The sequence below is a fragment of the Knufia obscura genome (assembly GCF_036327395.1).
Source record: "Knufia obscura strain CCFEE 5817 isolate CBS 148926 chromosome Unknown scaffold_10, whole genome shotgun sequence".
Lineage (NCBI taxonomy): Eukaryota > Fungi > Ascomycota > Eurotiomycetes > Chaetothyriales > Trichomeriaceae > Knufia > Knufia obscura.
In genome coordinates this window covers 851,941-877,646 of record NW_027042696.1, presented here as the reverse complement: position 1 = coordinate 877,646, position 25,706 = coordinate 851,941, and the positions used below count along the sequence as shown (strand labels likewise).

The window sequence follows — 25,706 nt, the reverse complement described above, 5'->3', positions numbered from 1 at the left end:
AAGGGGTCTTAAGATGTGGAACATGTTCACGAACGCAATTGCGTAAATTTGTGCTTGAGCCCTGCAGGTCTGGACGTTCAATGTACGCTATCATACTAAGTATGCCAACCATGGAGCCTCGCCATCAATATGGCTCAACGTGGGTACTCAATACTATGGTAGCTTCTGGAGTGGAAACGCCAACTCCGAACTCCTGGAAACCAATCACCGTGATGGTCATGCATATGCGCCATCCAGACGCCCGCCGTATCTCCGCTCCAGTCATATCATCGAGTCATACTCTACACCTCATGCGCCTCATGGCTTGCCCTGCTGTTGCTGTTTTGCCACTGCTCGACCACTAGCGATTTCTGCACTCGCCGGCCTCCCACATACCGGAAAACCAACGTGAGCGCATCAAGCACTAATTTGTACCGTAGGGGCGCTCATCTTGGTTTTCCGGTACGTGCCTCCGTGCAGACAAGGTGGCCGCTTCGCTGCCGTTTTGCTGGGAAGACCGTTTATTGTGCTTTCCGCATTAAGCCTGCATAATTATTCTGATCCGCAGACCTGTCTGAATTTGTGCTTACAGCGGTCATCTTGATATTCCGCCCGGAGCCGTAGTGGTTTCCACACAAACCATCAGGCCGTGAAGGCCACTTCAAATATTTGTCCATGCTTTTACACCGTCCAAATCAACCAGTATCTGACTCACTTGTACTCTCCTCTGTCTCTTCTTCGAGCACGATCATTCTCATTACCCTTTTGTCGAACAAGTCGAGGATGAACTGCCGTGCTTGCAATCGGTAGTGGTGGCTTTCCAGAATGAACAGAGACTTCTGGAAGAGCTTAACACTAGTGAAAGCACCAGCATGCTTGGCCTTCAATACCTGCAGATCAGCCGCAACTTTCTTGTACATAACGCTATTGCCCATATCCACGATCAGCTTGAGAATTCTCGCGTGGAGCGGGTCGGCGTCAGTAGTGGCAGCCCTGTACTTCTGCATGTGCTGTGGATGTTGCTGTCGTTCGCCACAAATTCTTTCTGGTGGTTTGGGTTTCAGGCAGAGTCGACTCGGATCAAGAGGAATGCACAAACCAAGCGATCTTCCGCCTGAATCCGTTGTGATGGCCCAGTTGCACTCCGTAAGCATAGCATATCCGTGCGTAGTCCGAGAAATTAGCCCAAGCGCAAAGACTGCTGTACCACGAACGGACATCACCTCGGCGCCCTCAGCAATGCGTACGATACTCCTAACGATGTCACTCTCTTCGAGAAAGGGTGCGCCCATCTCCATGGACCCAATATTGCCGACTGCCCACATACAGCCTTTGAGTTTGGTCAACGACTCTGGTTCTTCGTCGTCGAGACGGAACTCACGGATTGTACTTGCAAACTCATAGAAGTGGCCAGATTGCAGTAACAACTTGCAGCCTTCCTCCGTGCGCGCTAGCTCGCGGTAAAAGTGAGGAGGCAAAAGTCCGCTGTCGTTGTATTCATCGGGGTCCTCGTTGTAGGCGTGTCTATGTGTAGTACTGGGGTCCAGATAAGCTCGGGTCAAAGATGCTTCTACCTGTGCAACATATGAATCATTGCGACCCAGGAACCAATCGTCCATTTCTTGGTGGATGTAGTCAAGCCCGGACAAATACCGGTAGCCTGTTGAGATAGACAAGAACCGCAGCAGCAGCGGTGCACCAATCTCGCCGAGATGATCGAGCGCAGGCCGACATTTGACCACGAATTCGAGATGACTTGGCTGATCACAAGCTTCTTCCAGTATTCGTACTGCGACCTCGCAGACCTCGACATCGGGGTCATAGAGTTGGGTAAGCACAAGTTTGATAGCCCATTGTGAACTATCAACGTCCTGCATGCCGGCAGAATATCTCATTCTTCCAACGGCATATTTTCGTAACAATTTTGTAGCAAAAAGCCGAATAACTTTCTGTGAGGCGGTCAAGGCCTGCGAGAGCATGACTCGTAGATGCGTATCGAGCGAGTAGTCCATGCTTCCGAGAAAGGCCTTCAACAAGTCATCTCTTTTTGGCAGCTGCATGATGTGGTAGAACATGTTCATCATGTGCCACCGTTCCATTATCTGTATGCCTTCAGGAGACTCACTAAGTGCACCCAGCATGGTAAAATACCCGCCCGTAAGGTAGTCGATCATGTTGTGCTTGTCGAATAAGGGTGATGTAGAAGTTAACCCGCTGTGTTGATCAAGCTGCGCAAGGCATTCGCCGATCTGTCTCATCAATTTGTTCTCTGACAGGTATTGTACCCCTAGCTGTGTCTGACACAATGCCCGCATAAGCGCACATCCCGTTCTGACGTATCTCTGGTTAGGCCTAGTGTTTCTGATCACAGAAAACCTCCATTTGAATGGTCGATAGAAGCCGACTAGTCTTTTGACAAACTTAGAAGTCCTTATTGTCTCCTCGAGAAGCTTTTGATTGGTCAATGGACCATCGATTAGGTTGTTGATGAGATTCCAGTTCCACTTTGTGTAGTTCGTGTGGTTTGGGACGCCAGTGTCAAGAACAGCTTGTGCGAACAACTTCGCGTCCATAGTTGCAGTGAACTTTGCTCGCTCAATCGCTTGTTGCCCCACAGGCATCTCTTCACCGTCAATCGCTCCGTGCGGCGACGTAGTACCGGTTCTGTTCGCAGTTCTGTTGATACTTTCAATCTGGTAGACCATGCTTGTATTCGAAGCAACGTAATTCATGCCAGTGGCATCGATGGGAGACAACAAGTCGCCCAGAACCTGAATGCGCGCACTCATGCTCCGTGGTAAGGAGTGGTGAGCAAGCTTTAGAACCTCTGTCACAAGCAGGGTACTTTTCCTTTTCATTGCCGAAGCTTCTTCGAACTTGATCAAGTCCATCAAAGCGGGTACCAGTCCTGCTCGTAGCAGAGTTGCGAGAATTACTGCCGTGAAATGAGTCGTCAAATCGAAACGTCCGTCGGTCACTTCCGCGGTTACGCTCCTCTTCATGTTAGGATCGACCATGTTGTTGACACGGCCGTAAGTGGTCAATCGTCGGCCAGCCAAGAAGGAGGATGACCATGAAGGAGGTTTTATACGCAGAATGTCGAAAATCAGCTCGAGGATGAGATCTCGAGTGACTATGTTCGGATATACTAACGAGTCGATCAATGATTTTAGTGGAGCAGCTCCGTTCTGTGCAAGCGTCAAGTAGCCAGGCCACGTCTTCATCATTGCAGATATGCCTTTCGCGCAGGTTTTAAGCTTCTCTTCATCCCCTGCAAGGATGAGGGGATCGGTGAAAGGTGCGAACATTGCTTCGAATTCGCGACCTGAGCCAAGGTATTTCCTCTGACGAGGATGGTCCAAAAGATACAAGAAACTAGCCACCAGACCTTCTGGAGCAGGGAAAGCACCCTCCGCCAGAGCATCTGACAAGGTTGTCATACCATTCGCAGCAATCAGTAGGCCCGGTATCTTGGCCAGCAATTCTGCCAACGTCAGGAGTGACATATTCCTTAGACGGTCCTCCTGGTGCTCTGCTATAGCAACAAGGCTGCGAACCACAGCAAGAGATATTTCATGCACTCCATCCTTGACGTCGAGAAATGCTCTGACAAACTTGACAGCCTGCTCTCGCTCCAACAGAGCCTTGCCTTTTTTCACTAGTGATAGGGTGACAAGCTCGTCTGTATGTAGTGCTCGGATAGTCTTCAACGAAGAGCGATCAGCGATGGCATGTCGTGTCAAGCGGTACCCTGCTGCTACCACATCTGTGCTTTCGCTCAACAACATGAGCTGAACTCTTCCACTGAACACGGACCATGCTATGTCGTACTTCAGGGCTGTGTTCTTCTTGAAGAGGTCGACTAGACGATTGGCCCTTTCGATATAGTAATCCGGCTGCATGCCTTCGACTTCGAGCTGTTGGAGAACATCTGTGAAGATAACAGTGGGCGAAGTGTCCTCGACCCCGTCGTCCTCTTCCTCCTCAGGTAGGCCATCCTCTGCAACATCCGGCGCTCTTCTAGGGCTCGTCTTGAAATAGCTGGACATACGCTTGGTCGGAGGAGTCAGAGGAGTCAGCGCACGCTTTATCTCGTCGTCCAGTTCCTGTTGTAGCTTTGCTAACTTGAAGTTAGATGTGCCCAGCTCCTGCTCAACCTTAATCCTTTGGTCTCTTGTCTGCTTTGCGTTCTTTGCCATAAGCGCCTCTAACATATTCTCGGTTCCCATCTTGATCTTCATCTCCTTCGCGATCTTATCTCGAACAGCTGCCTGCCTCTCCTCTGTTGTCCCGGGTCGTTCCTCATCAGTCGAAATGCGCACGGCCCGGTGAGGCGCGCTCGAGGACAACTCATTCTGAGGTGTATGGCTTCTACTGGGCGCTATGGAACGCATTTCTGGATTGAAGCTCCCGGGCATGGGCAGCCCGAACGAGCCGGGCTGAAGTCCTTGATTGGGGCCATTTGTGCTGCCGCCGGAAAGGGACCTGTTGTCCCGAGTAGTCGTTGGGTGTACAAACGGACCCTTCAGGTCATCACTCTTCCTATACGTATGCTTGAAGCCGACTCTTTGCGTGGGCGTTCCCGCATAACCTTGTTCCGACGATGCCATCTAGCCATGGAGGCCGAGTGACAGTACGCAGTAGGACCTCAGGTATTGAACACGGGCCCGCCTTGCCGGTCAGGTAATGCTATTGTCCAGCTATTCTCGTTGTCGTCGAATCTCGTCGGGGTGTCGCAGGTTCGTCGAGCATTATTGATCTGGGTAGTCTCGAGCCTAGACGAGTCGTGTCGCTATGAAGCCTCTCAACCCCTCGGTGAGATTATTGTAAAGCTGACAGCAGGTGCTCGTATTTGCAATCCTTGGGACAGCCTGAATTGCGCTTGTACCATAATTATGAACCTGTAACCATGAATGCACCAGCGGTGCCATTGGTGGGAGTTCGAGGGACACGATGCATAACGTCGTCAAACGGGCCTCGCGCGGAGGAACAAGCTTAATTTCCCCACCCCTAAGGAGTCCTTAACTTAAGGCAAGCACCCCCTGAGCTCATCATGCGCAAGGCAGGAGCAATAATTACATCTGGTATGGAAAGCAGGAGCTATACATTCCTCTGCCTCTCATCTCTCCGGCACACAACTGCCGTTACAACGCCCAGAAAGATGAAAGGCATTAACGCGGTCACCTATCTTCAAGTTTGCCAGGAATGAGCGACGGTAATCATCTCCCACATTTCACAGACGGAAAGTCTGGTACGTATCTTGAGCACCTCCCGCATCAATGTTGTTTGCAGGAACTCGATGCACTGCAGATAATCGCCAACATAGATCGCATCGAGCTTCGCCTATCCATGTTGCAGAGATCAGCCCTGCAAGCTCCACGTCTCCCAAAATGGCTCTTTCCTAACATCTACTGTAGACAAAAGATCAGGCACTGGCAACGTGATCTAGAAGTGATCAACTGCAATCGGCGAGCTCCGACTGCTTCGTACGCCTATGACATCCCAGTAAAGGACCCCATTGCATCTTGAGCAATATCTGACTACTCAAAATCCAAGAACCGCTATCTGATCTGCTGTGTCGGCCGCTGCATACCGTTCGATTGGAATTGCCCGTCTTGAAATATTGAAAGGTCGTAACACTGATAAGAGCGGCTCCAGACATATAAGCATTACTCCTTCCTAGCAAGACGCTTATCGTTTCACCACAGATCACTGACATCAAGCTCGTACGTATTGACCGGAACGGATTCAAGTCACCTGTTGCCAGACATAGAGAGTTCAAGACAAATACTGTGCCAACATCCAGAAGTCGCATCAATCCTCCGTCGAGTAATACCACAAGCCTCTGACCTACCAGGAGTCTATCCCAGAGTACTAGTACTTCAATACCTGGTCAACACTCCAAGAATCTCCAAGATGCCTTCAGTCTCAGCAGCCCGCTACGGCAAAGACAACATCCGCCTCTACAAAGTACACCGCGATGAAGCAACCAAAACCCACACAGTCTACGAGATGACCGTCTGCGTCCTCCTCGAAGGCGCCATTGAAACCTCCTACACCCAAGCCGACAACAGCGTCGTCGTAGCCACAGACAGCATGAAGCAAACAACATACATCATGGCCAAGCAGCACCCTGTCAACCCACCTGAACTGTTCGGCAGCATCCTAGCCAACCACTTCGTGCAGAAGTACGACCATATCCACACTGCTCACGTGAGCATCGTTCAGCATCGATGGACCAGGATGGAGGTTAATGGCGAGCCACATCCTCACTCTTTCTTCCGGGATGGTGCGGAGAAGAGGGTTGTTCAAGCCGATGCTATTGAGGGCAAAGGTATCGAAGTTCGATCTGGCATTTCTGACCTGTTGGTACTCAAGAGTACCGGCTCGATGTTCCACTCATTTGTGCGAGATGAATACACAGCTCTCCCAGAGACCTACGACAGAATTTTGAGCACGTCCGTCGACGCCGGCTGGAAGTGGTCTGTTTTCCCAACCCTCGAAGATGTACAGAAAGAAGTCGACAAATTCGATGAGACACATGCCAAGGCACGAGAGATCACATTTAGACTATTCGCTAAGGAGGAGTCACCATCTGTGCAGAACACAATGTACAAGATGTGCGAGGAGATCCTGGCTGCTCAACCTCTGGTCACTGATGTTGACTACTCGTTGCCGAACAAGCACTACTTCGAGATTGACTTGAGCTGGCACAAGGGCCTGAAGAACACAGGCAAGGATGCTGAGGTATACGCTCCTCAGTCTGACCCCAATGGATTGATCAAGTGCACTGTCAGCAGATAAGCTGGCCTCGCTATCGCAGTCGGGCGGTATGAGAAGGAGTTTGGGGCTCCATCGGACTTCGGAATCTGATTGAAGTGGCTTTCTACCCTTTGATAGTATTTAGACAATATACAGTATTGACACATCTTACGTTTTGCAGTCCTGAAGGACATCACTTTAACCTGCTGCTCACTCTCCGCCACCAATGCTCGCGTCATGTTGCCATCCATCGGCTGCATCATGAAGTTTCGAAATCGCAACCAATGCTGATAGCCGAGATATGCTGGGAATCACTACTAAGCCACTGTTGGCCATCCCACTACAGTTCCTCAATCGTCCTCACTCCGACCTGGCGCAGCGGTATGCCCGGAATGAATGTCTCGCCCCAACCAGTAAATCAATGGTCAGATTTCAGCTACACCAGCCATGCCAAATCGTGATCATGTCGCTCAGCACTGCATATCCGAAGCTCACGACAGGAGTTCCTGGGGAAGGATCCTCCAAAACATGCTCGATCATCCAGCATATACATTCATCCGTTCACTTCTTCCCAACCCCTCACGTCGACGCCTGCACACCCCCAACCTTAACCGCCGGCTCCTCAACCTTCATCCTCTTCACCTCCTCGATCACCTCCCCCTGCCCCATCCCACTCCCCATCTTCCTCCCCGCAAACCTCACCAAATTCCTCCCATAAGGATGACTCACCCCCTCAAACACCTTCAGCCTCTCCAACCTCTTATCCCTCAATCTATTCTTCGGCAACATCCCCCGTACTGCCTTCCTCAACACCTCCCCCCCACCCCACTTCTTCATCATGCTATCCATGCTCATCTGTTTCAGGGAGCCAGGCCGCGTATTGTGCGTATAGTACTGTTTCTGGTAGCGCTTTTTGCCGGTTGTGTGGATATCGTGGGCACCGATGGCGACGACGTAGTCGCCGCAGTCGGTGGAGGGGTCGTAGATGGGTTTGTGCTTGCCCATTAGGGTTTGGGCTATGCTTGTTGCGACGCGGCCGAGGGGGCGTGGGTCGGTGGTTAGGTCTAGGAGGTGCCAGGTGCGGGAGTAGGCTAGGCGGGTACGGCCTAAGGTTTGGGACATGGTGGTGGATGTGAAATGTAGAAGATGGAGTTGGTAGGTGGTGCTGCACCTGGCAGCTGGAGATGGTGGTGCTCAGTGGTGGTGTTGCCGGATGATGTCTCGTTGTTCAGTGTCTGTGCTGTATGAAAGAGCGTGTCGAGGCAGCTGGAGTGGATAAAGTTGTGCACTACGTAGATCGACGTCGTGCAATTCCGACCAGACTGTGATGACTTGTCCTTTCGTAATATCCTCCACAATACACCAGCTGCTCAGATCTGACAGTCGTTGATGCAGCTCCTCTGTATCGCTCTTTCCAAAAGTTCCTGGCCGATCACCACTTCAGCCTGGCGCAACTGCGCTTGCCAAAAACAAGGCTGCGAGCACTAGACCACTTCCGACTTAGCCTTTCGCAAACTCTTGGCATGCCCACAGGCAGTTTCTGCGATCCAAGATCACCACAAGTCGACGACAATATCGCACGCTGTCCTTCACAACTTCGACAGACACCAACCGTCAAAATGTCTGCCCCCCAGAGCGTCCAATGCTTCGGCAAAAAGAAGACCGCAACCGCAGTCGCCCACTGCAAGAAAGGTCGCGGCCTCATCAAAGTCAACGGCCAACCACTCTCTCTCGTCCAACCTGAAATCCTGCGATTCAAGGTGCGCATCCAGTCTCTCACAACAACTCGTATCAACAATGCTAATGTGTCTATCCAGGTCTACGAACCCCTCCTAGTAGTAGGCACAGAGCGCTTCTCCGGCGTCGACATCCGCGTCCGCGTCACCGGCGGCGGCCACACCTCGCAGATCTACGCCATCCGACAAGCCATCGCAAAGTCCATCGTCGCATACTACCAGAAGTTCGTCGACGAGTACAGCAAGAACCAGCTTAAGAGCGCGCTTGTGCAGTACGACCGAACGCTGCTTGTCGCTGATAGCCGACAGTGCGAGCCGAAGAAGTTTGGTGGTCCTGGTGCTAGGGCTAGATACCAGAAGTCGTACCGTTGAGCGGAGATTCGGCTTACTGTATGGCTTTGTGGTGTTGTTCGTGGTACCGTGGTTATGGTGAAGGAGTGACGTCTGTGGTGGTGCTATGCCACGCTACATGATGGATCGTTGAGCAGGAGATGATATTCATGCTGAGTCTCCCGGAGAAAGAGCATAAGCGCGAAGGTCACGTCAAAGAAAAGGTCTCGAATGGTGAGACCACAAGAGACATACACAATCAAACAAAATTACAACAAAGTGCATCCTGCCAGTGGAACGGGCCATGGCATACTTCTGCTTTGCTTCTGCAAGCAGGCACATCGATTCCCCGGTAGAAGCAAGGCAAGCCATGCGCGTAGGGAAGCAGCAATGTGCCGATGATTGTCATGCGCTAGTATTTGACCTTCGTGTCTGCTCGTGATGGTTCCATGCGCCAAATATGGCATGTTTCCATGCCCTCGTGCGTACTGTAGTCCACTCACTGATTGTTCCACTAGAATCTTACTCGACTGCAGAGACCTCACGAGCTGTTGGCCGTCTGCTGTCGGCTAAGTACACATCTGGGCTGCGGTTGGATGTACAACGATATTCAGAGTAAAGTGTGAGGAAAGCTGGCGAATTTTCCCAAGTCCTCGTTGGCAGCAGAGTATAGTATACCTGGGCAGCTCCAGCAGCACAATGAAGTCAACGTGCGCAGGCAAGCTGTATCTCAACCGCAATACTACATCTCAACCACAACAGGCGCATAATCCCCCGTCTCATCCTCCTCATCAGCACCATCCATACGTAACTCAACCATCTCTCCATCCTCAAGCTGAACCATACCCCTCCTCAGCAAATTACCTTCATTCTCCCAACCATACTGCTCCCTCAACCACTTCTCCAGCTCAGCCAACGCCTCCTTCAATTGCTTCCCCCTTTCTGTAGGCTTGCCCTTGCCAGCCTCAGCAGCATCCCCAAACACCTCCTCAACGTTCGTCCTAAACGTCTTCAGTAGCTGCCGTAGCCACTTACTACTCATCTCGTCCGCCAGCTCAAATAGTCCACCCTCCACATCTTCCACCCTACCCAGCTGTAACCTCAGTACCCTGATCGCTTCAACAAAGAACCCCTCCACCTCAAGCAATGCATTCCGGCACGTGAACAGCACACTAAGTATCCTCTTCCACTGCTCCAAACAACTATAATTCGCCAAACAAAGCACCATCAGAAACGTAAATTGTACCTCCCCCAGTAACTCCCGCGCCGCCACCTGCTGCGATACTTCTCCATCCCCACTACCCGCCGCCGGTGTTTGTAGCATCTCGATCAGATGTGACAAATACCAGCTTCTGTCCCGCGCCATGTCTGTGCGTTCTCGTCCCACGGCAGTTTGTGACCACGTCTGTTTGAGATCGATGGGGAGTAGGTTCAGCGTTTGCGTCTCTGATAGCGCAGACTGCGTCTCGTTACTGCTTAGACCGGGGATGTGCTCTGTGTCGCTGGGTGCGGAAGATATGCTTGTGAGCGTCCAGCTTGCGTCCTCGTCGGCGGAGGAGTGGATTCGGCTGAGCAGCCGTCTTGAGATATGAGTTGTTAGGCGTGGCCATGGATCCTCCGCATCTTGCTCGTGCTCGTCGTCTTCGTCGTCGCCTTCTTCTTCGGCTGCATTTTGCGCGGGATTCTGTGACCTCGCCTGCTTTGCGCTTGCGTCGCGGAGGGCGGCGTAGTCTACCAGGCCTCTGGCATGTAGCTCTGGTAGGCGCTTGAGAACATTCTGTGCTGTTGCAGATGCTGTGGGTACGGGCTCTAGGTGCTCGAGTTCATTGTTCAACTGTAGGACGTGGAGATCTGATTGCGATTGGATGTTCAGCCAGCGGCCGTGGCGGATGGAGAGGGAGGCATCGGTGCCGGTGTAGATGAGGTGTAGGCCGGAGGAGAGATTCGTGATGCCATGGAAGTTTGGACTTGAAGTGAAGGAAATGAGATCGATGCCGATGAACGTCTTTGGTGGGAGGTTGACGAAGATGACGGTGGGGGTGGGTGCCATGATCGCGGAGGTTGCGAATTTATTCACTCCGCGAAGAAGTCTTGATGCATACAAGTCCGAAAATTGAGGGGAATTTTCGAGATTCTACGATAGATTATAGACGTCAAAAGAGGAAGTCACGGACGCCCTCAATTTCATGGGAGGATGCAAGTAACGAAGCAAAATTTATGTCATGAATTCTTTCATTTGAGCGGGCGCCTGCTCTAACTCAGTCGCATTTCTACATCAGAGAAGAACAACCACCCCATTTGCGGATCTGTGTGAGGACCAGGCGTGATACCGCATGCCGTTCCTCGCGTGTTTTGTAGTAAGACCCTCCACACATGCAAGCATATATCTCGAAGACATGCAATGCGATGCGCTCATAGACGACGACCACGGCGACCACCCTTTCTTCGGGTCGAGTCGGATGGTGTGGGTGTGACGTCCTCAATTCGACCAATTCTCATGCCAGATCGAGCAAGAGCTCGGAGAGCAGACTGAGCACCTGGACCCGGGGTCTTTGTGCCGTTACCTACAGATATTAGTATGCGCCTCGAGATTTTGAGTTGACCTGTACTCACCACCAGTAGCTCGGATCTTGATGTGCAGAGCAGTGATGCCCAACTCCTTGCATCGAGCAGCAACATCTTGAGCAGCCAACATAGCAGCGTATGGGGAGGACTCGTCACGGTCGGCCTTGACTTTCATGCCTCCAGTAACTCGGCAGATGGTTTCGCGGCCGCTGGAATCACCCATGTTAGCCTGTGAACCATTTGCTTTGTATCTTGCTAATCCATCTCTTGTGGTCGCGATCGTGTATACTTACGAGAGATCGGTGACATGGACGAAGGTATCGTTGAAGGATGCGAAGATTCGTGCGACGCCGAAGACGAGTTCGCCCTCTCGGACCTGGGGTCCAAGCGAAACGTTCTCCTGGGCTGGGCGGGCAGCGGCTTTCTTGGGAGGCATGTTGACGGTTTGATGTGGTCGTCGTGTAGAGGGTGCGGTATGGCTTCAGGACCGAGTGTGCTCGTGTGAAGATCGAAAAATAATGGTGGGTTGGCCGGTTCGAGCTTGCCAAATTTGGTCTAGTTTGCCAAGATTTCGCAAAGCTAGCGCGACTTCGCAGCTGCTATCAAATTTCGTTCTTCAGCTTCCCTTCATCACTCCGTTTACTTACAACAGTCATGGCCACAAATCGAAGATCTGTGTTTGAGCAGTCAACTGATTTCGCTTAACGCGTCTGTCGCTCTCGTCAAGCAAACATCGCGATGAAGGGATCGAGCTTCTGTGTTTTCTCCTTTGTAACTACGAAGCTCTGCACATGGTGATCAAGAGAGGTTGACCGCAATCCGTCAACCAGCATTGCACATCACATGATGAAGGCAAGCGTCGGTATCATCGGCATGGGCCTTATGGGTCGCATGTATGCGAAAAGGTTCAGCGCAGCTGGTTACAGGTAAGCCACGCGACCTCAAGCTGCCTTGCCCTTGTTCTTCTATGGTACGTCGCAACTTCCACTTTACACCATAATTTCCCAGGATGACTTGAGCGCATTTGGCTCGAGCATTATCTATGTTGGCATTCGCTGCATCATTCTGATGTAGCATCTTGTCAACTGGATAGTCACTGATGTTAATATCTCGCTACCTTACTTTTTCTTGTCTGAGGAAACACACCCACCACTCTATCATGTCTTGTTTACCGCAGACTTGTGCTGACTTCTTCTTGCAGATCTCCAGCTGTTCGCCCCATATTTCCTGCTGACTCAAGTGCTGCCCAGCGTCAACGTTTGCGATCGCCCTGCTAGGTACGAAGAGTTGAACACTGAGTTTGCTGACAAGGTTCGTGACTCGCGATGCCAAGCTGCTCGAAGGTTGACATTCTCAGCACAATGTCAATGTATTGCCCAATGGCCATCTCGTCTCTCGGATCAGTGACTGGATCATCTACAGTGTTGAAGCAGAAATGATCGACAGTGTTGTCGCCGAATATGGCCCTTCGACCAAGGTAGGTGCCATTGTAGGAGGTCAGACATCATGCAAAGCTCCAGAGCTCGCAGCCTTCGAGAAACATCTGCCATCGGATGTCGAGATCGTGACATGCCACTCCCTACATGGACCAGGCGTTGATCCCAAAGGACAACCGCTTGTTATCATAAAGCATCGTGCTTCTCAGAAGAGTGCCGACACTGTAGAGCAAATTCTCTCATGCCTCGAGTCCAAAGTTATCCACCTAACAGGCGAGGAGCATGATCGAATCACAGCAGACACGCAAGCTGTGACACATGTGGCATTTTTGAGTATGGGCACAGCCTGGGCTGCTAACAATCAGTTCCCTTGGGAGATCGATCGTTACGTCGGCGGTATTGAGAACGCGAAGATCAACATTACACTCCGAATCTACTCGAATAAGTGGCATGTTTATGCTGGCTTGGCAATCCTAAACCCGGCTGCCAAACGTCAGATTCGGCAGTACGCAGAATCAGTCACAGAACTGTACAAGCTCATGCTAGGAGGGCATCGCGAGGAGCTTGCGCAACGCATCAGACAAGCTGGTGCTGCTGTCTTCTCGAAGGATGCGAAATCTCAGGATCTGCTTCTTGGGGATGATCTGCTGGACAAGTTCTCGCTATCCAAAGGTCCGAAGGAAAAGAGACCAAACAACCACCTCAGCATTCTAGCTATTGTGGACTGCTGGTGGAAGCTGGGGATCGTTCCGTACAGCCACATGATTTGCTCAACTCCTGTAAGTCGACCTGCGGCTCTTGGCACGGTAGGGACCGACTGACGCGTTCCAGTTGTTCCGCATCTGGTTAGGTGTCACTGAATACCTTTATCGGAACGAAGCACTCTTGTCCGAAGTGATTGATACCGCTATCAACGACCACTCATTCCGGTCTGACGACCTGGAATTTACATTTGCCGCGAGGGTAGGTCTACGTAATTGTGCTTGGCATGCAGTTGCTAACGTTGCAGGCATGGTCGGACTGTGTATCCTTCGGTTCCTTCGATGCCTACCGCGACCGCTTCGAAAACATCCAACGCTACTTTGCACCACGTCTGGAGGACGCCGTGCGCATGGGCAACGAGATGATCAAGACCATCATGGAGAATACCAAGACTTAAACCTTGTAATGCATAAGCATGCTTGGCGGGACGGGAACCCTTTGTACACCGTGTTACCACCAGGTCTCGACAGTTTTGGCATGAGACGCACCAGTTATTCCGCAGATTGGCTAGCCTGTCACGAGCTTGTACAACAGCAAGACTCCCGATGACTTCTTGCTTCGAACCTAGTATCGTACTCGCGCTTCGTATTCTACTGCTTGGTGTCCCAAAACCTAGAGAAAGTGAGTGGTGCTGCCCGGAAAGCCTGGCCCCGCTCCTCTCAGTGTTATGGTACACGAGCGGAATGATTATACGTTCTCGCCGGGACGATGAGGATTCGACACGCACGACGTTAACAAGGTCTGCTTGCGTGTATACCTCAGCTACCCGATCTGGCAGTTCCTGAGCCTTCAACAGGACCATCACGCGTCGTGCCCGTACGCGAGCTGTGCCCTCGAAAGTCGTGATGAAAGTCGTCGTAACACCAGTATTCTAATTGGTTGTACTGAAGTCAGGCCGACTTCCAAAAAGCTTGGTGCTGGCATGCCCCCTAGCTCGAACATTGGCGAACGCCAGGCTCAGAGCTCGGTGAAGCCCAAACAAAGAACAGAACACACATATAAGGCCATTGTAGCTCGCAGAATCAATGCAAGATTTGTCCGACATGCATGCTACCGACGCAGACCTTACGGCCTTCCAGCTGCAGCCACTGTGCCACTGCATGCAGTGCTTGAACAGCCCGATCTATTTATGCTTCAAGTCGTCTACGCCACGATATCCTTTCTCAGGCCCTAATCGGTGCTGATCTAGCCCAATCACGTTACCCCGGAATCCCGCTCTCCTATCTGAGATCCGTAGTCAGGTACCCCGGCATTTTCATTGGTCGATAAATCTACATTTTGTGGATTTTGGGATTTGGCTGACACGGCGCGTCTGGGCTCATTTAAGGACGCCCTGCCATTCGAAAGTGTCAACTAACGGCGTTCAGGTCGTCGTGAGCAGTCAATGCTCTTTCTCCTCTTTGTCAACCACGAGGGATAAGATAGATAACTATGGGTCTGAGCTCGTACCTCACCGGCATTGCCTTGTTGGGTGTGTATCTTGCTGTCGTGACGATGAGCATTCTTACTAACGTTCGCTTTAGCAGCATCTGCCACTGCACAGGTTGCGACATACACCAGCAGTGATGGCAGCCATGGAATCTCAGTCAACATCCCATCTGATACAGCTTCTTCCGGATCGGGACCCATTTTCTTCCAAATCAGTGCCCCCAGCGGTACACAATGGGTTGCTTTCGGGCAGGGCAGTCGTATGTCTGGCTCCAACATGTTCGTCGTCTACTCCGCCGATAGCACAAATGTCACTCTCTCACCTCGACTTGGAACCGGCCACTCTATGCCACAGCACGATGATAGTGCCCAGGTGACTCTGCTGGAAGGCTCCGGCATTTCAGGTGATGGTGCCATGGTCGCCAATGTTCGATGCGACAATTGTGACAGCTGGAGTGGCGGATCGATGTCATTCACCGACTCAGCAAGTAGCTGGATCTATGCATCGAAAAGCGGTGATGCAATGGACACAGATGATGTCTCCGCCTCAATTCAGCAGCATAATGAGGACACCACGTTCTCTCTTGATCTGACTTCTGGTACTGGTGGAAGCAGCTCAAACCCGTTCGTCGCGCAAGCTGCAGAGCCATCGGAATCAGCATCAGCCTCAGACTCGGGCGCATCACAGACCGCCACGGAGACTGGCCCGTCAGCAACAGCATCTGCAACAGTATCACAGACAGCCAGTGCCACCAATGGCGTGTCGAACCCACTAGCCAGTTCCGGATCAGATTCAACCGCAAGCGGCAACTCCGGCACAAGCGCCTCTTCGCAGACTGGCGGTGATAACACAGCCACCCTACTCAACGCCCACGGCATCATCATGTCAGTGCTATTCCTGGCGCTGTTCCCCATGTTCGCACTCACGTTGTACCTCCCCACCACCAAGAAAGTCAGATACATCCACGCACCTCTCCAAGTGCTCAGCACAATCCTCCTCATCATCGGCATGGCCATGGGCATCGTACTCGCCAACCGTTTCGGCGAGCTCGACGGCTACCACCAGATCATCGGTTTCATCGTGGTCGCAATGCTCGTCCTCTTCCAGCCAGCAATGGGTCTCTACCAGCATCTCCACTACCACAGAACCGGTGGACGGACCATCTTCGGTGTCATGCACAGGTGGCTCGGCCGAAGCATGATCCTCCTCGGCATCGTTAATGGAGGCCTAGGCTGGCAGATGACTCGGAAGGAGAGCGCGTATGCGCCATACGGCATTGTCGCGGGTATTGTCTTCCTCATCTACATCTCTGTACTAGTTTTTGCGTGGTACCGCAGTGGCCAGCCGAAGGACATCGAGGATGAGAAGATGGGACGACAGGGTCGTGGGTATGAGATGCAGCTACCTCGGGAGCCGAAGCATCAGCGACTTGGCTCTAGTGATGCGAATGCGTATCAGCAACAGCAGCAGTATCATCAGCATCAGCAGTACCAGCAGCAACAGCGGAGAAACAGTGGGAGGAACAACTACACGATTAGCTCGAGGTATTGAGATGACAGTAAATGAAAAGGCAAGCAAGAGCGTCCGGCGTATTTGGGCTGTTGACTAAGTTCGTTTTTCTTTGTATCTGTGATGTTTAGATGATAGAATGTACTTACGAGACATGTTTGGGCTGTAAATCACAATGCACATATCTTGGTTACAGAGCAGGACTTTCCAGTTCCCGTTCGTGTTGTCTTGGAAAAGGCGTGGTTCATTAGGATCGGTCCTGCCAGTGGTGTCGGCGCTGGATCGGAGAAATCACCTCAACATTCTCGCTGTCGTCTCGGTGAACCTTAAACTTACACTAGAAGTTGCGTCGAAGCAACCTAGAAGGGCAGAAGCTCCACAGCATAGGTACAGTACATCGATACAGTTGCCTCAATCTTCAGACGGAGGTCAGGCATCGGAATGGTCCAATGACTTGTTCCTGATTGCCGACGATGCCACAACGCCTTCTCAATAATAACTCTTTTCGGCGTTTGACAGCCGACCCGAGTCACCAGTGCCCAAGGGAGAAGGTGAACGTGGATCATCGTTGCTCATTTCCTTCTTCCCCCACAACTCCACGCCAAGGCCCGCTTGCTCCAGATCGTGCGATTTCAACGTACAGCCTTCAACAATAAGCATACTCCGTAGGAGTCTTTGTAAATGTTGAATCAGTCATGGGCATCTTCAACACGAGAGTTATTTCTTTTCAAGCGGCGTTCATCTATCTCATCACTGCCACCATGCTAACCTCGAAACGTGGTCACGAAAGACAAAATCCGTATCTGATACAGATCGCCGAGCAGTGCAGCGAATTGAAACATAAAAGCTATGAGGTCATAGGCCTTTCGAAGCATGAAAAGCAATCTTGGGCTTGATTAGCAGCGCCTTCCGCGATGCTTAAGCTGCTTCTTCCCCGCAAAGAACTGCAGGAATTGAGCAAGGATCTGTGCTGTTCTCCCTACCATAAGCAAGAGCAACATTGCTCATTGGGTAGTAGTCGCACTTACCATCGATCAACCCTTGCCCGAGCATGGCCGACCGAATCAGCGACCCCCATCTTGCCGGATATTGTCGATTAGGCTCCGCTGCGAGATGCACGCGACCTTGATACTTCATCCACTCACCTTGCCTTGTAGCTTCACAATGTCGAACTACCTTGCCGGTCGCATGCAAACTATCCTCAAGTGGTCATGGCAGGATCTCACCTCGCTAGAGTGACGTCGTGTGCATCAGAAAAACAGAACGTTCAAGGTACTGTTGCTGGGACTACATCCTTGGTGTCGAAAATTGTGGCTCGCATGGAAGTCATATCTCACACATAAGACAGCACGAAGCCCGCCTCTAAGCTGTAGGCCACGAACAAGGTCATCAACCAGTCCATCACCCTGAGACACACATATCATTATGGGCCTCCTTAACAAGCTTGGGCCGAAGCAGCCATATTTCGGACTGAAAGGAGGATGGTTGACATTTTGGATAACTGTTGCTTGTGCAACTGACATGACACTCTTTGGTGGGTTTCCATGAAACCTATGTAAGTAAGTAACTGTATTGACGTCTGAGTAGGCTACGACCAAGGTGTCTTTGGTGGTGTCATTGTCACGCAAGACTTCCTCGAAGTCCACAACCTTAGTGGTCCTAGCAAGACATCACTACTCGGTGAGACATAACAGCGGTAGCATGAAAAATCGACTAATCACTCCAGGAACGGTCACCGCCATCTATGATATTGGCTGTTTCATTGGCGCAATAGCGGCTTGCTACTTTGGAGAGAAATTCGGCCGCAAGAAGACTGTCCTCCTCGGCACCACCATCATGACCGTCGGAGCCATCCTTCAGATCAGCTCTTACTCGACTGCCCAAATGATCGCTGGCCGCATCATAGGTGGCATTGGCAATGGGTTGAACACAGCCACAGCTCCCGTATGGCAGACAGAGACCTCCCAAGTCGCATGGCGAGGTAAGCTGGTCGTCATTGAGTTAATCATGAACATCGCTGGCTTCTCCGTCTCGAATTGGATCACCTACGGAATGTCCTACGCAGGAGGTGCAGTCTCATGGCGGTTCCCTCTGGCATTTCAGCTCATTTTCATCATCATCCTCTACGCCACTGTCCCTTGGCTACCAGAATCGCCAAGATGGCTGATCGCACACGAATACGAAGACGAAGCTTTCTCCATATTGGCAGATCTCGAAGATAAGGATCCCAACGATTCGTACATTCTCGCCCAGCACAAGGAAATCGTCTTCACAGTCCAGTACGAGCGCCAAAACTCTCCAAAATGGTCTGAACTTCTTCGAGGCAAAACTGGTGGCAAGGCAGGTACAAGTACCATAAGACGATTGATTCTTGGCGCTGGCACGCAGTTTATGCAGCAGTTTGCAGGCATAAATGTCACGTCATATTATTTACCCACTGTGTTGATCCAATCTGTTGGCCTTACGGAAGAGCTCGCGAGACTGCTAGCAGCCTGCAACAGTGTCTCTTACCTCCTGTTCTCGCTCATCGCTATACCAAATATTGAGCGAACCGGGCGTAGGAAGATGCTAATGTACGCTGCAGCCGGTCAGTGCTTCTGTTATCTCATGATCACTATCCTTCTCGGCCTCAACCAGCAGCCAGATATTGGAGTGCAAAAGGCGAAGGCACTCGGGAGTGCAAGTGTCACTTTTTTCTTCATTTATTACATTTTCTTCGGAATTGGATTCCAAGGTGTTCCATGGCTCTACCCCACAGAGATCAATTCCCTCGCCATGCGGACGAAGGGTGCCGCCATCGGAACAGCCACGAATTGGATGTGCAACTTTATCGTGGTCGAAATCACGCCAATAGGGATTCAATCTCTCGGATGGCAGTTTTACATCATCTGGGTGGTATTCAATGCAGCATTCGTACCAATAGTCTACTTCTTCTACCCAGAGACCGCTGGGCGCACTCTCGAGGACCTGGACGCATACTACAGGGAGAGCCCGCCACTGCTCGTATTCAGGGATAAGGACGTTACGTCCTCGAAGAGACCGGCAAAGTATATCGAGGCGGAAGAGGACAATGTCCGACGAGCGAGCAGTGTCGATGCGGGCACTTTCCGCCGCGCAAGCAAGATTGCGATGCCGACACAGCGGGGCATGTCGCGTACATCGCAGTCTACACTGCGTGGTGAGGCTCACGAAAACGAGAAGACGATGGATGCTAGTAGTGGTGTCCATATTGACAATGCGAAGGTGTGAAGAACGAATTTGAGGCCAAGTGCATTTACGGACGAAAGGGGGCCGAAGCCCTGTCAGATTCTTGCCCGTCTCAAATGTGTCTATGCACTATCATACGATTACTTGTCCAGAACCATATAATCGCGAAAATGCTGCTCACTACCAATACTAACAGAATCACTGTTTTCAGCAATGCCGCTCACATCATAAACTGCCCATACCGTGACTCGGTACAGCTTCATCTCTGATCAGCAGTGAGCACCACTACGATTGCGTCGTTGACCCAAGATCTTCTTCGACGCCATATCCACACCTATGATGTTGGTTGCCAGCTATAGCCCTCACCTCACCTCGCTCACCTATCGGCCCGCCTCTATCTGCTAGCAACGAATCCATCGCACAGCCCACCGAGTGTTCAGCTGTTCCTTCCTCACCAACGAACACAGCGGCTCCTCCCTAAGCAACCGAATAGCCGCTCCTTCCTGTCCAGTACCATGAATATACCCTTCAGCCCGTACGGCCAGTCCTTCCACACAGTGCCTAGGCAGTCGCTCCTTCTCACCTGCAACAGCCGCTTCGCACTTGGGAGACTCAATCAAACCTCGTAAGGACGCCATCGTCTCTTTCTAACTTGCCTTGTACCGATAGCTCTCGTATTCCTGACCACCACAGTCGATGACGACTCTAGATACAGGCACAGAACGGGTCATTTGTCGGAGTTCCAAAGCTGAAGCCTGACCCGGCACCATTTAACAACTGTGTGCACGGTGTTTGCCAATTATGAAACACATCGCTATTCATAGCAGTATATGTTTCATGCTCCCTCAGCTCTGCTATGCTACGTATCCGACGAAGGCCGCGCAGCCAGCTTTCTCCCAATGCCCATCGCTCTATTAGATCTCCTTTTGTGCCATTACCGGCATCCGCCATCCCACAACATGACCGATTTCCCGATCACTCCGCATCCATCCAAAACATCAGCCCCCTCTCGAACTTCCCCTGATGTTTGAGCTCCTGGTAAACATCAACAGCAGCCCCGATCAATTCCTCCTCACCCTGTAGAAACTCGTTAAGGTAAGCAAGCGCCCATCCAAGATGCTGAAATTCAACCTGCTCACCCACCATATCACACGGTGAAAAGACGCGATGCGTGGCCTTCCATCCTGGGTCCAGCGTGCTAGTGTCGATAGAGTCAACGTCACATCTTATGGTTAATTCCATCGTGTATGGCCAAATCTGAGGATCGGGGTTGTCTGAGTGGTATACGAAGGTACACCATGGGACGCCGTTCTTGTCGTGCTATACTGTAGGACGCGTTGTGGGTGATGTTGGGCCTTGTGTGCGGACTGGCCGTGCAGGTTTCTGGCTTCCGAGTCCTGCTTCTGACTGGTCTGCTATGGGTGAGCCCTGTGTGTCTCTGTCTAGTTGCTCGAGTATTTTGGCTCGCCACAGGACATGGGGACTGTCTTTCAGGTAGTCCAGCAGTTGGAGGCGTATGTGTCGCAACTGAGCTTTTTGCTCACTGAGCTTAAGTGAGAGGTCCTTGGTGCAGGCACCGGTTAGCTCTGCTGCTTCAAGTTGAAGGATTATGGTTCGTGTCTTGTTCTCCTGCTGCAGTTCTTTCGTTCGCCACGGATGGTCCTGCTGCAGCTGTTGCGTTTGCTGGTCGTAATCCTGCTGTATTGTTGTTCTGCCATCACACATCGCTGGTGGCGATTCTGGTTCAGACGCTTTTCGGTCAGGGTTGGAATGAAACAGCCCTAAACTCGTAGGCCCTTCTAAAGGAAGTGATGTCGATGACTTGTTGATTGGTTGGTTCGGCTTCATCAGTTCAACAACGGCGTTGGCATGACCTGAGCTATTAGGAGGCTAATGACTAAGGTGCCACAGCTGCAACTCACAGGTGGGTGATGGAACTTGCGCTTCTCGAGCCTCGTCACGCTCTATGCCTGGTCTTACGTGCGCTGTCCGAATTGGTAGCGTCGTTTCCACAGTATCGGTGCTCTCTTCATTCGGAAAACCTCCTACATCGTCTTAACAAGGTGTCTTTTCGCTTGATGTCTGGACCACCTCGCTCACAGGTCGCGACGTTTTGATATGTGCAATGATTCCTGAAATGCCTCGATACCATTCGAAATGCTCGTTGATAACATGATCTCTCCAGTCGTTGCGTCCTTCAAACAGCTCAGTGCAGTCCTGGTTGATGCGACAACGAAATTTCGTCGCGCTTTCTTCCTCCACATATTTCGAGAGTTCCTGTTCGACTTGTCCGTGGTAATTCTTGCTCCGCTGCTCGAGTAGGAAAAGCTGTTTCTGATAGTCTTGTAGTGCTTCACCGGTCAAAGAATTCATGAGTACAGCCGAACCCTGGTTGTCGTTGTCCTGTGGAACCAGGCTCGCAGAGCTCGATTGGCTCGTGTTGTCCTGTGCGACCGGACTTGCAGAGCTCGGTTGGGACATCTTGTCTTGTTGCTCATACGACCACCGTTGATCTTCAATTTCTGTCGGTGATGCGAGTCCGTGTGGCGTCTGTGAACGAACAGTGGCTCGCTTTGACTTTATCACTGACTTCGGCTCAAGGAAAGACGCAGGGGTAATGTTCTGCTGGTACTCTGCTTTGGCCTGCTTGTCCTGTTCATCTCTTGATGCAGGCATATGTTCTTTAGTCTGGTATTGACAAGGCGGTGGCATTTGAAAGTCTGACAACTTCATAGCGAATTGCCGACGCCTACTCAGATCCGACTCCTGTCCAGCTTCTTGCTGCTCAGCCATGTTTTGTTGTTGTCGTTGATATTGCTGCTGCTGTTGGAGTATCTGTTGCTCTTGAGCATTCGTATGACTTGCTGCTGAGCCATCATTTGTCGTTGCTGTTGGATTTGCTGCTGCTTTTGTGAGACATGTTGGTTTTCTCCAGTATCAGAATCCACGTATTGGCTGGGCTGCCACGGCTGCACAGGCTGCCGCACAGCTATGTTTGGATCATCTTGCATATTGACTGGATTTGTCATGCCTTGTCCGAGCTCGGGCTTCCGGGCGGGTGACATGCCCATGGGGTTCGCTCGAGCTATGATCTGCGCATTGATCTGTGCCATCTGTGCCATGCCTAGTTGGGGCTGCTGCATGGCATTCATCTATGCGATCGAAGCCGTTGCTGTTTCTGGCCCAAGATGCACTTCCTTTTCCGACATTTTCTGCTTTTGGCGTTGCGTCATGAGTCGCTTTCTGTTTTGCTGCTCCAGAAGCATGAGCTGGTCTTGCCAGTCTTGCAGCTTGTCTGGTGAAGCTTTGATCTCATCAGGCAAGTGATCATAATTTCCTGTGGTACTTTCTGGCTTTGGACCAGCTGACGGTGTTTGCACCTTGGCACTCTCGTCATACGCGACAGCATTCGCTTGCTCATGCCTCTTGAGAATCTCTGAGTTTCGAAGATGGTCTTGTAAGCTCAAACTACCTGTGGTCAGTGGATCCTTGGTAGCGATTGTTTCTGTCCCTTGCTTTGTTTCAGCCAACGTCGGGTATTGGTCTCTTTCTGCTGCTTCGATATGACCCAGGTAGGCCCATGCCATGCTCAGCGGCCCTCCATGCATCGGCCTACTGCAATTGAAAAAGTGGAGTCGCAAACGGAGCTGCGACGGGAAGAGATCCTCACACTTCGGGCATGCGAACTGGCCGCCAGAGCAAGACGACATCCGACAGTGTTCGCTGTAGAGATGTTCCCTGAGCTCATCCGCAGTATTGGCAAGGAAGTTGTCCTGAGGACTAAGAACACAGAGGAAACAAGCGAACGGATCGGCGTGAGCCGGAGATTGTTCCTCAGTACCCGGTGTGAAGTCTGCCGTCCTACTATACAAGCGTACGCCAAACTTCTTCTGTGCAATTCTGACTTTAACAATCAGTGCAAGAACTCTGACAACTCGTTCAAGCTCATCAGCCTTTATGCATAGCGTACCGAAAAGACCGCAGCCACGTCGGTCACCGCAAACAGTGTGCGTGGCCTCAAGATGCCGCCTCAAAAGATCAACGGAGGCAAATGCTGGGCTGCGCTTGCCTTCAGCACACACAAAGCAGGCAAGAGGGAGTGAGCTTTTTAGCGTCTCCTGCAACGTAAATGGTTCGCTTGCCGGCATCTTCTGTGAGTTGCGAACAGGTAGACGGGGGCTTGATGACGGTACGTTGCTGTTGACCGGATATGCGCCAGGAATGGTTTGCTTCTTCGCAGGTGGCGAAGCAGTATCCGCATTCTCTGCTGGCGCCTCTCGTTTCAGGTGTGAAGAAATTCGCTCACCGTGCTGACGTCGTGTCTGGACAGCAGGTTGTAGGGTCTTGATTAGATCAGACAAGTTTTGTTTGAAGATGCTTTTGTTCGCAACACTGGTTGCGATGCATTCTGCTTGCTGAGATGTCTCTACACGGGTGTGCGCCTGGAGCTGATCCAAAGGCAGGAAAGTGGGTACTTCCTCCTGGTCAATGGCCACCGAAGAGGCCCTTTGAATCTCTAGAGCTAACTTTGAACCCTTCTCAAACGAGTACGAATCAAGTTTGCTGAGGAATCTCAAGCCACCTGGAGTAGTGAGGTCCGCAAACAAGCAAGTAGGGCGTAAATGCTCCATGTCGCACACAATCAGCAACCAGAGAGCAGCGCGTTCGATGTCGGTGAAGACATCGTTATAGATACGCTTCCGCTCCTCTGCCAGGTCATACTGATGCTGGAAAAGGAAGCAACCCCATCGTGTAAGTTTCATTGCTTCTTTGATGACTGGATGGTCGACCGGAAGACTACGAAGGCGAGCCATCATCTGCTGGCGTAAATGCAGTTCTCGTGGTCCGGAGCTCCCATACTCTTGCTCAAGCCGGGTGTTTAGAGCATTTTCGACAAAGAGGTCCATGATATCTCGGTCGACGGTGGTGTGGTCACACGGCTTCGGACTAGCACTACCACATATAGGAGCGACGTCTTTTGTAGGGACTTGGTGGCCCGTTGAGTCAAGGTCAATAACTGTATGCTGCGAGGCAGTGTTAGGAGGCGGCACAAGGGCTCCTGCGCCGGGGAAGGCATCATTCGGGCTTCGTTGATAGATGTAGCCTGGTCCGGTGGAGCGGACGTTTACATTTGTCGTAAATGGTTCCTGACAAGAGCTCTGTCGGCATTGCAAAGGTTTGATAGTATGAGGACCATCAGCTGGACCTGAGATCGCGTATTGTGAAACAGTATCAGGGTTGTCGATCGGATCGTCATCATCACTCGAGCTCATAGAGACATCATCGGTGTCGGCATCGTCGTTTTCGTCGTCGCCCTCGGCAACGGACGGCGACGGCGAACCTGAGCCCAGGCTTCGGATACCGAGGTCGCTGTCGCTGGATTCATCGTCAATATATTGCTCGGTGTCCTCTGATCGGATACGTGTCCGGATGGCTAGATTGGAAGCATTGCTCTGGTCAACCATAACATAGTCGTCAGACGGGCTGGGAGATGGAGCCGAATCCATGGTTAGGCGACACTGGCAGTGTCAGCAGTATGTCTACCGAACCTCAATTGAAATCATCGAATCACAGTGTTAGGTAACGAAACAGATAAGAGCAAGAACGATGGAGGAAAGGGCGAGAGGTTCGGGTGTTAGGAAAAGCAAGCTCATATATGTTGTGGAACGGGCAAGTTGCAATGAGGATGGTCCACAGTGGTGTAAGGCAAACAACGAGTGAACCTTGCGAACCTCCATGAGAAAGTGATGGTGATTGGACAATGTTCCCAGGGGGTCTGTCGCGCGAGAAGAAACTGTGCGGCCATGCGAGTGGTGCGAGGATGCGAGGACGCGAGGAGTGCGCAACAGGCAGCAGATGACCGCCAGGAAGGTGCACACAGTACACGTTGCCAGGGCGGGCAAATACGCTACGGTACAAATGAAACAACAAAAGACGATCACGTTTGGTAGGCACGTACAGCAAATGACCGTTTTTTGATCCCAAAAAACC

At 51.6% G+C, this 25,706-nt stretch overlaps 12 protein-coding genes across 12 annotated transcripts; 5 read left to right on the top strand and 7 right to left on the bottom strand.

The window, feature by feature from the left end:
- Positions 1–674: 674 nt before the first annotated feature.
- PMZ80_008153 (uncharacterized protein) lies at positions 675–4,589 on the bottom strand (the record flags this gene model as incomplete). The annotated part of the gene is made up of 1 exon (XM_064876554.1): positions 675–4,589. The coding sequence occupies one exon, from the start codon at positions 4,587–4,589 to the stop codon at positions 675–677; it is 3,915 nt and encodes a 1,304-aa protein (XP_064727861.1).
- A 1,306-nt stretch (positions 4,590–5,895) lies between these two features.
- On the top strand, positions 5,896–6,783 carry PMZ80_008152 (uncharacterized protein; the record flags this gene model as incomplete). The annotated part of the gene is made up of 1 exon (XM_064876553.1): positions 5,896–6,783. The coding sequence occupies one exon, from the start codon at positions 5,896–5,898 to the stop codon at positions 6,781–6,783; it is 888 nt and encodes a 295-aa protein (XP_064727860.1).
- A 537-nt stretch (positions 6,784–7,320) lies between these two features.
- Positions 7,321–7,863, bottom strand: MRPL23 (54S ribosomal protein L23, mitochondrial; the record flags this gene model as incomplete). The annotated part of the gene is made up of 1 exon (XM_064876552.1): positions 7,321–7,863. The coding sequence occupies one exon, from the start codon at positions 7,861–7,863 to the stop codon at positions 7,321–7,323; it is 543 nt and encodes a 180-aa protein (XP_064727859.1).
- Positions 7,864–8,360: 497 nt separating this feature from the next.
- RPS16 (40S ribosomal protein S16) lies at positions 8,361–8,849 on the top strand (the record flags this gene model as incomplete). The annotated part of the gene is made up of 1 exon (XM_064876551.1): positions 8,361–8,849. One exon carries the CDS (start codon positions 8,361–8,363, stop codon positions 8,847–8,849), a length of 489 nt encoding a protein of 162 aa, XP_064727858.1.
- Positions 8,850–9,549: 700 nt separating this feature from the next.
- PMZ80_008149 (uncharacterized protein) lies at positions 9,550–10,857 on the bottom strand (the record flags this gene model as incomplete). Its single annotated transcript, XM_064876550.1, has 1 exon — positions 9,550–10,857. One exon carries the CDS (start codon positions 10,855–10,857, stop codon positions 9,550–9,552), a length of 1,308 nt encoding a protein of 435 aa, XP_064727857.1.
- A 362-nt stretch (positions 10,858–11,219) lies between these two features.
- Positions 11,220–11,808, bottom strand: RPS14B (ribosomal 40S subunit protein S14B; the record flags this gene model as incomplete). The annotated part of the gene is made up of 3 exons (XM_064876549.1): positions 11,220–11,371; positions 11,421–11,581; positions 11,666–11,808. The coding sequence occupies 3 exons, from the start codon at positions 11,806–11,808 to the stop codon at positions 11,220–11,222; spliced, it is 456 nt and encodes a 151-aa protein (XP_064727856.1).
- Positions 11,809–12,218: 410 nt separating this feature from the next.
- Positions 12,219–13,967, top strand: TYR1 (prephenate dehydrogenase (NADP(+)); the record flags this gene model as incomplete). Its single annotated transcript, XM_064876548.1, has 5 exons — positions 12,219–12,298; positions 12,623–12,683; positions 12,730–13,587; positions 13,640–13,771; positions 13,818–13,967. The coding sequence occupies 5 exons, from the start codon at positions 12,219–12,221 to the stop codon at positions 13,965–13,967; spliced, it is 1,281 nt and encodes a 426-aa protein (XP_064727855.1).
- Positions 13,968–15,001: 1,034 nt separating this feature from the next.
- On the top strand, positions 15,002–16,550 carry PMZ80_008146 (uncharacterized protein; the record flags this gene model as incomplete). Its single annotated transcript, XM_064876547.1, has 2 exons — positions 15,002–15,041; positions 15,094–16,550. The coding sequence occupies 2 exons, from the start codon at positions 15,002–15,004 to the stop codon at positions 16,548–16,550; spliced, it is 1,497 nt and encodes a 498-aa protein (XP_064727854.1).
- A 1,794-nt stretch (positions 16,551–18,344) lies between these two features.
- Positions 18,345–19,757, top strand: PMZ80_008145 (uncharacterized protein; the record flags this gene model as incomplete). The annotated part of the gene is made up of 1 exon (XM_064876546.1): positions 18,345–19,757. The coding sequence occupies one exon, from the start codon at positions 18,345–18,347 to the stop codon at positions 19,755–19,757; it is 1,413 nt and encodes a 470-aa protein (XP_064727853.1).
- Positions 19,758–21,035: 1,278 nt separating this feature from the next.
- Positions 21,036–22,448, bottom strand: PMZ80_008144 (uncharacterized protein; the record flags this gene model as incomplete). The annotated part of the gene is made up of 3 exons (XM_064876545.1): positions 21,036–21,589; positions 21,638–21,760; positions 21,812–22,448. 3 exons carry the CDS (start codon positions 22,446–22,448, stop codon positions 21,036–21,038), a joined length of 1,314 nt encoding a protein of 437 aa, XP_064727852.1.
- A 20-nt stretch (positions 22,449–22,468) lies between these two features.
- PMZ80_008143 (uncharacterized protein) lies at positions 22,469–22,828 on the bottom strand (the record flags this gene model as incomplete). Its single annotated transcript, XM_064876544.1, has 1 exon — positions 22,469–22,828. The coding sequence occupies one exon, from the start codon at positions 22,826–22,828 to the stop codon at positions 22,469–22,471; it is 360 nt and encodes a 119-aa protein (XP_064727851.1).
- A 39-nt stretch (positions 22,829–22,867) lies between these two features.
- PMZ80_008142 (uncharacterized protein) lies at positions 22,868–25,222 on the bottom strand (the record flags this gene model as incomplete). Its single annotated transcript, XM_064876543.1, has 1 exon — positions 22,868–25,222. The coding sequence occupies one exon, from the start codon at positions 25,220–25,222 to the stop codon at positions 22,868–22,870; it is 2,355 nt and encodes a 784-aa protein (XP_064727850.1).
- Between the last annotated feature and the right edge of the window lie 484 nt (positions 25,223–25,706).